At 46.6% G+C, this 10,481-nt stretch overlaps 1 protein-coding gene and 1 long non-coding RNA gene across 3 annotated transcripts in view; one reads left to right on the top strand and one right to left on the bottom strand.

The window, feature by feature from the left end:
- LOC150006711 (uncharacterized) overlaps positions 1 to 10,481 on the bottom strand; it is a 36,304-nt gene that overhangs the window by 4,778 nt on the left and 21,045 nt on the right. The window lies entirely within an intron of this gene.
- Positions 1,529 to 2,932, top strand: PSORS1C2 (psoriasis susceptibility 1 candidate 2). Its single transcript, XM_090280383.1, has 2 exons — positions 1,529 to 1,610; positions 2,218 to 2,932. Exons 1-2 carry the CDS (start codon positions 1,559 to 1,561, stop codon positions 2,559 to 2,561), a joined length of 396 nt encoding a protein of 131 aa, XP_090136509.1. The 5' UTR covers positions 1,529 to 1,558; the 3' UTR covers positions 2,562 to 2,932.

The following is a 10,481-nucleotide window of genomic DNA, read 5'->3' as shown; positions in this document are numbered from 1 at the left end:
GTGCTGAGACCTGTATAGAGGAACTGGCTTGGTTGCCAGTGGGAGGGGTTCCTGCAGGGGACAGGCCCAGCCAGGAGAGGGAGGAGGACACTCACTGCCAGGCAGGCTGGGAGCACTTAGTCTGTGTCAGGAGAAAGCCCTCAGGACTTTAAAAATATATATATTGATTTTAGAGAAGGGAGAGAGAGAAATGTTGATTTGTTGTTCCACTTATTTATGCACTCATTGGTTTGTGCCCTGACCAGGGATCAAACCCACGTCTTGGTGTATTGGGATAATGTTCTAATCAGCTGAGCCACCTGGCCGGGGCCCTCAGGATTTCTTAATCATGGAAGCAGCCACACAATTTGATTTACCTTTTTGAGAGCCTGTTGACTGGCTGTGGGGGGACAGATTGTGTGTGGGTGTGGGCAGAATGAAAGCTATGTGGGTGTGGGGGAGGCTGGTAGAGATGCTCCAGCATGGGGGTGGGCTGGTTTGGCATCTTCTAGGTGAGCCACAGAGGGACAGTGGTATCCCTTACTGCTGGGGAGAGCCCAGAGGGCGAACAACTTGGGGAGGAAGTGAGTTCTGTTTTGGACACATTACTTCTGAGAGGTTCATTAGACCTGCAGGTCTAGCAGGCTTCCTGAGAGACTTAGACCAGACTTTACTGAGACCTAAAGGATGAGGGTTAGGGGGAGGTAGGCAGAGTTAGACCCAAGGATGGGGGAAAGGGCTGGAGAAATAGGAAGATGCAGAGGGTTCAGAAGGGGAAGAGGCTGGGATGACGGAGAGAGGAAGCAGCAGCCTCTTCCTGAGCCTCTGGGCCCATGACTGATGGAAACACCTCTGAGGTGGGGGAAAGGAATCAGGATGTCCTCATCTTTTGTTCCTCACCTGCACCACCCCAGGTGTTTCCTGGATGAAATTCCTCGGAGGTCCCTTGTATGCCTGGAAAAGGCACTCACTGGAGAGAGGCTCCAGTGGGTCCTGGGGTGGGGGTGGAAGTTTCAAGGAAAGAACTAGTCCCAGAGGGAGGGCTCAAAGTGAGGTATAGGGGTGGGGGAAGGCTCTGTACTGAGACCCTCTTAGTTGCAAACCAGGTGTTGAACGAGGCCTCCCCTGCTCCCTGGTGTCCTGCCCCAGCCCTGTAATTACAGTGCTTCCCCACACCTGGTTGCTCCCATTCCTTGGCTTCCAATGGCTTTGAGGAATGAAAGGTGGAAGTCCCTGTGATTATGGAGTTGATAGGCAGGCATTGATTGCTTCAGGGTGTGTATGAGCAGGATATGAGAACAGGTGGGGCAACCAAAGTCTAGGTCATCCATAGAGCTGCATTGGCTGGGCGCTGAGCTGGAGACTAAAACAAGGGACGCTAACCTCAGAGGTTACACATCAGCTGTGGCCTTCCAAACGGGTCTGACCAGTTAGGTTCTGATGGGATTCCTTGTGTCACTGGGCTGGCCCCTCCCCAGAGACTGGCCTCCTCCACTCCCTCCTCCCTATAAAGCCTGTTGGGATTCCCAGGCACCCAGGCTCAGCCCACCCCTGACTTTGGGTCCAGGAGAGAGCCATCATGCTCAACAGGAAGCTATTGGGGATCCTGGTCCTTTGCCTGTACACCAGAGGTGGGCTGGGAACAGAGGCCAGGGTGCAATTTGGGGGGATGGGGGGATGGTCAAGTTAAGAAGAGGGTGACCACTAAGAAGGAGGAGGGTGAATTGGGTGCATGGGGATGGAGGAGACTGGGAATTCGCATGAGGGGAAGAGTTAAAGGGATGTGGTAAGTGCAAGGAGCTCAGAGTACATGACTTACTGGATGGGAGGTAGCTCCATGTGGCCATTTAGGTGAGAATTCAGATGTGTGTAACTGAGGTCTGTGTGAAGGAGGGGGGCGGTCATGAAGTGCCACATAGGACCAAAGTGTAGACCATTTGGGGGCCACAGATCAGCATAGGAACTGTGCCAGTGGGATGACCCAACCAGAGTTGGATAGAGCTTATTTGGGGGTCCTCTCAGTTTAAAGGTCAAGTTAATAGCTCAGGACAGAGTTTTTATGTCATTTTAAGGAAAGTAAATGTGTGGAGAGTTCTTTGAGAGTTACTTCTGAGGTCTGTTTGTGGGCTCAGCTCAGGCTGTGGTCTGTCCCAGACAGGCTGTGCCCCCTGGTCTGTAACTGGCTGGGGGTTGGATCTGTCCTTTACCACTCTTGCCTTTCTCCTTCCTCCTCTTTAGGCATCTCAGGTAGTGGAGACCACCTTTCTCCCCCACCCACAGAGGCTGGACAGGAGGAGAACTCTCCAACATTGCCTCAGGGTGCCCCAATCCCTGGTGACCCCTGGCCAGGGGTACCCCCTATCTTTGAGGACCCTCCACCTCCAGGCCCCAGGAGAGACCTGCCTGAATCTGGAGTCTGGCCACCTGAGCCTCCTAGAACTGATCCCCCTCAAACTCCCCGGCCTGACGATCCATGGCCAGCAGGACCGCAGCCTCCAGAAAACCCCTGGCCACCTGCCCCTGAGGTGGACAGGCCTCAGGAGGAGCCAGACCTTGATCCACCCCAGGAAGAGTACAGATAACCAGCTGTCCCAGAGGCCACCCAAGACTTCTGATTCCCCTGAATTCTCCCCTTCCTCATTCCCCCAATTGTATTCTGAACACTGAAGGTGCACTCTCAATGTTTTCTGTCCCCTCCTGAGATCCATATTTAGTCTGCACATTTCCCTCTTTTTCTTTGACAGCACAAACATACACCCCTACCTCGGTCCAGTCCTCTCATCTACTTGACCCTTCCTCCTCTTCCCCAGCCTGCAGCTCCTGGGCCCCTCCCTCTTCTGCTGACCTCTCTGTGTTCTCTGCTGTCACCTGGTGGCCTGCCACTGGGAACCATCAGACAACAATGATGGCGCTTCCATAAAACAGACAAATAAAAACCATGTTTTCTAGGCTGCTTCTTTGCCAATGATTAGGTCCCTCCTCACAGTCACTCACCTGCAGAAGTCTGGAAGTAATCTGAGTTCCTGGCTTACCTGTATGCATCAGGTTACGGAGCTCAGTTGCAGTGTTACAGAGTGGGGTCCCCAAAATTCCCCAGAGCCCGCGGTTTGCGCAGTGGGAGATGGGACTCAGTGGAGCTATGGCCATTCCACACGCCAAGGAGTTGGGAGGGGTTTTGACCATAGGGTAGTGACTAAGAGCTTATGGGGCCTGCGCAAGGTTCTACTAAGGGTCAGAACTGGTTACCACACCCACGGCCTCAAAGACCGTGGTCAGGGATTTTAAAATAAGGCAGCAGCCATTAACAGGGAGACCCATGAGGTTTTGAAAGGGAATGGGGGAACGCCATGCGGTTTGTAAAGAGGGGGACTCCCCACGGTTTGCAAGGAGATAGAATGGGAGAGCCATGTGGGTTGAAAGAGAACCACGTGGTTCTGGATTAAGAGCTGAAAAACACCGTGACACAGGCAAAACCTCCCCAGTCAGGCACTAATGATTGGGAGATTGGGAGCTGTGTCTGGGAAATCCACAGATGTCTATTTTTCTAGAGAGAAACTGTACCTCTGACTTTTCTATTCTAAAACCAGCCTGGTTTGGCAGGGGGAGGCAGAACTATGTTTGTGGGTGTTTTAAAGAAAGTAAGATTTAATGGCAGAAATCTGTCATTCACCTAAATCTGTATAACCTTTAAATAAACAATTCCTTTTCACCAAACTCTGGTATTTAGAGTTATGCTTTTTGGCAGTGAGCAATCAAGCCCCTCATAACTGAACAGCCTGTGGGTTCCGTTTCAGCAGGGGAATTAGAAATGTGACTGTCAGAGTTTCAAGGGTATTCAGACCCACATTTACAGAATTCTGGAACCCCCAATTTTGAAGAATAAGAAGCCAACTTGTCTGTTTCTGTTCAATAACTCATAGTGTTTGCCATACCACTGGTGAGGCATGGAAACATGCACAGGACCAAGTTTTAAGAGGATCAGATTTCATAAATATATGTTCCCATTTTCAAAAATGAATCTGCTGGAGAACATGTTCTCCCTTGCACCCACCTCCAGTAACAGATCGCCTTTCTCCAACAAGACAAGAGAAAGTCTGAGCTCTTACCCACCCAGAACCTGACCAGGGAGTTCTCCCTCGAGCCACCAAACTGAAATCAATGGGAAATAGGAATCAGTTCTTACCATCTCATTGAGAGATGCATTTTAAATAAAAGTTTGTTTTATTTAACCATAGTCAATATTTGTAATTTTGATCAATTGTCTTGTTATAATTGTAATTATAAACTCACTGCAGAATAACTGTTTTTAACACTTAGAGTCTTACAGTCACAGGAAATAAATTTCAATTTACACATGTATTTTTGTTACAGAGATTTACAGTAAGAACTTTCCAAAAATACAATAAAATACAAAAAAAGATACAATGAAAAAATTTCATTAGGATAAAACTATAGGGAAAGTGGAATGGAAAAAACTAGAAAAGAAAAAGAAATGATCTAAGTTTCCTGGTTCAAGGGCTCTTTCACTTGTTAAAAAGATGTTAATGACATAAAAGTGTTGTGGTGTTATGTTCTATCTGCTACATTGAAAAGATCAATGTGTTTGCCAGGACTGGTGTGGCTCAGTGGGTTGGGTGTCCTCCCACAAACTGAAAGATGATTGGTTTGATTCCTGGGACATCCAGGTTTGATTCTCTGTAGGGTATATCCTTTGCAATATTTAAACTTATAATGAAAAATGTTAGCTATTGACTTAAGAATGTGTGAGGGGTATATAGGTTTTTGAAATTCTTTAAGGGTGTATTTGAGCAGAAAAGTTCAAAGGGCAGAAGCTTGGAGATCCCAATGGTCTGTAAACCGAGTGACTGACAAGGGAGGGTGGTTGAAGAGGTGCTAAAAGAAGTTGAGGGTTTGGGACCTTAAAATTCATCCCTTAGGACCCAGTTTGTTTATGTGGTAACTCCCATCAAAACCTGTAAGTGACCACTTTGAAAGAAAAAAATAAAAAACCATAAGTTTAGAGTTTAGAAGTAATCTTGGAATGCATAAGAATTTAATAGGCCCCAAAGTGGTCTGGGCTCATCATTCGTTCATTTATTCAGCTATTATAATATCTTATACCCTTAATATGCCCATCAATGCCCGGAGCTCCTGGAGAGTATAGAGAATAAAATTATAGAGTTCCCACTGTCAGGAAGCTTAAAATTAAATTGGGTTAGACCGGATTTACATACCAAGTTAAATAACATGGTCACATACAGTAGGGATATATATAATTAAATAATTGCATGAAGGAACACCAAAGTAATAGTCTTGGCAGCCAACATGTGAGTTCTGATGAGAGTCAAGGAGAGGGAGCTGGAACAGTCGGACGAGGCTTCCAAGAGGAGGAAGCAGTGGAAGGGCAGGCTGCCAGACCCAGAGGACCACCTAGAAGGGGTAGAGGGGGTTTGGGGTGGGGGCAGTGGTGAGCCTTACAGACGGCTCAGGCACCCAGGCTGCTGGGGTGGGGTGGGGGTGGGGGACAGTCCCCTCCTGACCCACCCCATGGCACAGTTCATGTGTGCACAGGTGCTTGGGCCTTCATAGAGTCTGCTCTCCTATGTGCTGTCCCAGCTGCCTAGAATGGTGTTCTTCTCACCTACCAGCCAGATTTCTCTTCAGTGATGAACATCCACCCACCAGCCCTCACACCTGTAGCTGTGCCTGGAACAGTGATTCATTTCCTGGCCACCCGCCCTGTGAGCCTCGTGGTGGGCAGAGACCGTTCTGCACATTTCTTCTCTGACCTCTCACCATTTGGGTGCCCGCTAACTCCCTGTGCACTGTCACCTCTGCCCTTCCAGATCCACATCCCTGAGACAGGCTAGTAAGCCAGGATAAGCAGGATACAGAAACTGAGACAGAGAGTTAAATGGCCAAGCAGTTTATAGCCGTCTAGTAAAATCTTGTCCTCCCTAACCAAGCACACTTAGGACTAAATGGTTTATACTTGTCCTACCCAACCAGAGGGTAAATAGCTTAAATCACCCTACTCAGGGAGATAGCAGAAGTCCAATCAGTGCCGATTGTGCCAACCATACCCAAGGATGAATAAAGTCAGGGGACTAAATCTCATTTTTGTATATTAACATAAAGCTGATGTATATTCTAATGAGATCTTTTCCTAAGTCCTCTCCTAAACTCTGAGCCTTTAAAACCCTCAAAATCAAGGATCTAGGAGTGCTCTCCTTCCCAGGAGCAAGCCCTTGCCTCTCTCCGTTCTCCCTCTTCTTTCCTCTCAGGCATCCATCTCCTAAACTCTAAGGGCCCCCATGAGACTTGCAACCAGGGGAGAAATGGTCAACAGTAGCTCATCCCAGGCTAACACCTTGAACCTGTCTCCAAGGCCCCTTTTTCTTTGACTTCTCTCTCAGTGAGCTGACAACAGCCCTGTCTAGGCTCACTTCTTTCCCATAATGTCTAGATAGTGAAAGCAGCCCCACCTAGGCTCTGCTGTTGTTAATTCTCTCCTAAGTCCTTCCTTGTTTCACTGTCCCCTGCTTTAATAAATGTATTGTCAAAATCACCTGGACATTTGTGAAATCTTTCCTGTGTGAAGTCAAGACCCACATGTTTCAGAACCCCACCAATGGAGTTCTGGAACAGCCATGGGGCTCGCTTGCCTGTTGCCAAGAAGTGTGACTCCCAAGGCAAGAGTCTGGTGAAAAAGGAAAAGGGGTTGTTTATTAAAGGTTATATAGATTTAGAATAATGGCAGATTTCTGCTGTTAAGTCCTTCTCCCTTTTAAAACACCTCAAAACAAATAGTCCTCCCTCCCTCTGCCAAAACAGGCCAGTTTCAGAATACACTACTCTGAGGTACTGTCTTTCAGAAAAGTGGAAGCCTGCAGTTCAACATTCCCAGCCACAGTACAGCTCCAAGCAACTCTCATGAGTCTGGGTGGCCAGGCAGGTCCCCACAGCACTGCCTGTTCTGCTGCCACCTTCTCCAGGCAGACTTCCAGGCACACCACCCGATCTTGTGGCAGCTTCCTCTGCAGACCTCCTCTTACCTCATGACTCCCTCTCTGCAGACCTTCAGGCACACAGACCTCGTGGCAGACCCTTATTACTTGGCCTGCTCTAATTTTAAATGCTTGGCTTGGAACTTACTATGTGATCTCATATCTGGCCTTTCCTATGGTGTATCAGTGTCCAAAATTTTTGTCAGTTCCCCAGTGTCTTTGACCCTGTTTCAGCTGCCATCTTTAGTCAGGGCAAGAGTTCCCTGAGATGCACAGGCATGGGGACAGGTGGGCACCCCTCCCTGCCCCAATCCTGCCTGTAGGTAGGATTGTGGGGGTGTTCCCCTATTATCAGGGGACCCATGCTCTGTACCTCATTACACACACACTGCTGGCTGGCCCAAGGCAACCTGCTCCATGCCCAGTTCTTGTCACTTTTTAAGTATATTTTATTGATTATGTTAATGATGGGGGACTCAAATGTTGGAAAATGTTAGGTTCGGGTAACAGCTAATAAGCTTAAGTAATTATGTAAAGAGCAATTGTTTCAAGAACTGAAGGTATGACCCACCTTGACTCCAGGAGGACTGCAAACAATCAAGATGGTATCTGAGCCATTGTGCTCCAGGGTGAGATGACCACCACCACTCAGGACACACAAAGACCACCATCCAGGACACAAAGACCACTGCCCAGGGCACAAGGACCACCACCCAGGGCACATATGAAAGAATGCTGCAGCTTTTATCTGATTAACATTTTTCCTGAATTGCAAACCCCTTACCTACACTTTTCTTCTTATAAAAAGGGTCCATTTAAAATGGAATGTAAGACAGTCTGTTAGGGTACAAACCCACTGTCTTCTCAGATCGCAGACCATCTAAATAAAGCGCCCACAAAGACTCACTCCCTGTCTCTGTTTATTGGGTCTAGTAGATGACAGGCAGCACTAACACTGGCTTTTCTGGTTTCACTGTTACAGTAGCCCCAATTTTCTTTCCCTTTGGTCCCCTCTGCCTGATACCACCCTTCCCTCCAGCAATCCCTTCCCCCTTAGCTCATGTCCATGGATCATGCATATAAGTTCTTTGTTTTCACCCTTTCCTATACTATTCTTAACATCGTCCTTATTTTGTTCCTACCAATTATGTTTCCTAAACCCTGTACATTTTCACTTGTTCTTCCTCTTCCTCCTCCCAGCTGATAACCCTCCAAATGATCCCCATACCTATGATTCTGTTCCTACTCTGGTTGTTTGCTTAGTTTGTTTTTGTTTTTATTTTTTAGGTTCAATTGTCGATAGCTGTGATTTTGTTGTCATTTTAATGTTCATAGTTTTGGTCTTCTTATTTTTCTTAAATAAGTTCCTTTAACATTTCATATATAAGGGCATGGTGGTGATGAACTGCTTCAGCTTTACTTTGTCTGGGAAGCACTTATTCTAAATGATAGCTTTGCTGGATAGAATAATCTTGGTTTTAGGTCCTTGCTTTTCATCATATTGAATACTTCTTGCCAGTCCCTTCTTGCCTGCAAAGTTTCTTTTGAGAAATCAGCTGACAGTCTTTTTTTTTGTATGTTTTATTGATTATGCTGTTACAGTTGTCCCAATTTCTTTTCCCTTTGCTCCCTTCCACCCAGCAACACCCCTCCCTCCAGTGTCCCCTACCCTTAGTCCATGTCCATGGGTCGTGCATAAAGCTCTTCTCAACAACCTCCTGTCTATTCCCCATCCTCCTATCTTGCTTCTTAATTCCTGCATCATTTTCCTCCCTCTCCCCATTCCCCTACCAGCTGCCCTCCCCCCACATGCTCCCCATACCTATGATACTGTTCCCACTCTAGTTGTCTGCTTAGTTCACCTTTGTTCCATTCTCTAGCTTCTGTTGTTGATAGTTGTGATACTGTTTTCATTTTAATGTTCATAGTTTTGATATCATTTTTCTTAAATAAGTTCCTGTAATATTTCATATAATAATGGCTTGGTGATGATGAACTCCTTCAGCTTTACTTTGTCTGGGAAGTACTTTATCTGCCCTTTTATTCTGAATGATATCTCTGCTGAATAGAATAATCTTGGTTTTAGGTCCTTGCTTTTCATCACTTTGAATATTTCCTGCCAGTCCTTTCTTGCCTGCAAAGTTTCTTTTGAGAAATCAGCTGACAGTCTTATAGGTACTCCTTTGTAAGTAATTCTCCTCTTCTTTCTTGCTGCTTTTAAGATTCTCTCTTTATCCATAACCTTTGGCATTTTGATTATGATGTGTCTTGGTGTGGTTCTCCCTGGATCTTGTTTGTTTGGGACTCTCTATGCTTCCTGGACCTGTATGTCCATTTCCTTCCCCATATTAGGGAAGTTTTTCTTCATTATTTTTTCACATAACTGTTCAATTTCTTGCTCTCTGTCTTCACCTTCTGGCAATCCTATGATTCTGATGTTGGAACGTTTATAGCTATCCCAGAGGTTTCTAAGCCTCTCCTCATTTTTTCTAATTCTCATTTCCTCCTGTACTGGTTGACTGTTTGTTTCTTCATTATGTTCCAGTTTGTTGATTTAAACCCTAGTTTCCTTTCCTTCACCACTTGTTTTATATGGATTTTCCTTCATTTCAGCCAGGATAGCCTTCATTCTTTCCCCGTCCTGTTTAATCTTTATTGTTAGAGTTGTAAGCATCCTAATCACCAATGCCTTAAACTGTGCTTCTGTTAAGTTATCTATCTCTTCATCCATTAGGCGTGCTATCTGCTCATTGCTTAGTTGTGTCACTGAGACCTTGATCTGCCCCCGCTTCTGGGTCGTACTTCTCTGTCTCCTCATCTTTCTGTGTTTGTCTCTGTGATTTGGGGAAGGGCTGTTGCACCTCTTACATTTAGGGGGTGGAGCTTTAGGTATTCGTCAGTACAGGGCGACCCATTTCACCACGTTGTGGCACTGTATGTGGGGAGGGGTCAGATAGGGAACAATGCCATTTCCTCAGCATTTGCCCCTTTTTGAGGCACTTCTCCCACTTTACTGGTGCCTCTCAAGCTGTTGCACTGCCTGTCATTCCCAGAGTGGGTGGGTCTGCAGATGTTCTAGGACCTTGAGAGCCCTTTAAACAAGTGGACTCTGCTGAGAGACTGGCAGTTTCTTCCTCCACCCCAACCACCACAGATTTGCATAGTCAGAAGCAATGAGGCTTGATTTTCCCTGGCACTGGGACCGTGATTTGAGGGGTCTGGTCAGGAGCTTGGTAGACTCCCCAGGTGTCCCTCCCAACTTTTTAAAAAGTGTAACTGTGCTTTCTACCAGCCTGCCAGTGCTGCCACCACCACCACATCACAGCCTCTCTGCCCTGGCTCCATCCCTCCTACCTGTCTGGATGAGTATTTCTTCTTTATATCTTTGTTGGACTTCCATGCAGCTTGATTTTCTGGAACTTCTGGTTGTCTCTAGTTTTGAGATAGTTGTATTCCTTCTTAGTTGTGAAGAGAGATGCAGCGTGTGTGTCTAGG

This window comes from Furipterus horrens, unplaced genomic scaffold, assembly GCF_987537825.1.
Source record: "Furipterus horrens unplaced genomic scaffold, mFurHor1.1.pri manual_scaffold_6, whole genome shotgun sequence".
NCBI classification, from domain to species: domain Eukaryota; kingdom Metazoa; phylum Chordata; class Mammalia; order Chiroptera; family Furipteridae; genus Furipterus; species Furipterus horrens.
This window is presented reverse-complemented; position numbering and strand designations above follow the sequence as displayed.

Coding starts and splice junctions, on each gene's coding strand:
- PSORS1C2 (XM_090280383.1), top strand. CDS start 1,559: ATGCTCAACAGGAAGCTATTGGGGATCCTGGTCCTTTGCCTGTACACC. Junction 1,611..2,217: donor CCTTTGCCTGTACACCAGAG/GTGGGCTGGGAA, acceptor CCTCCTCTTTAG/GCATCTCAGGTAGTGGAGAC.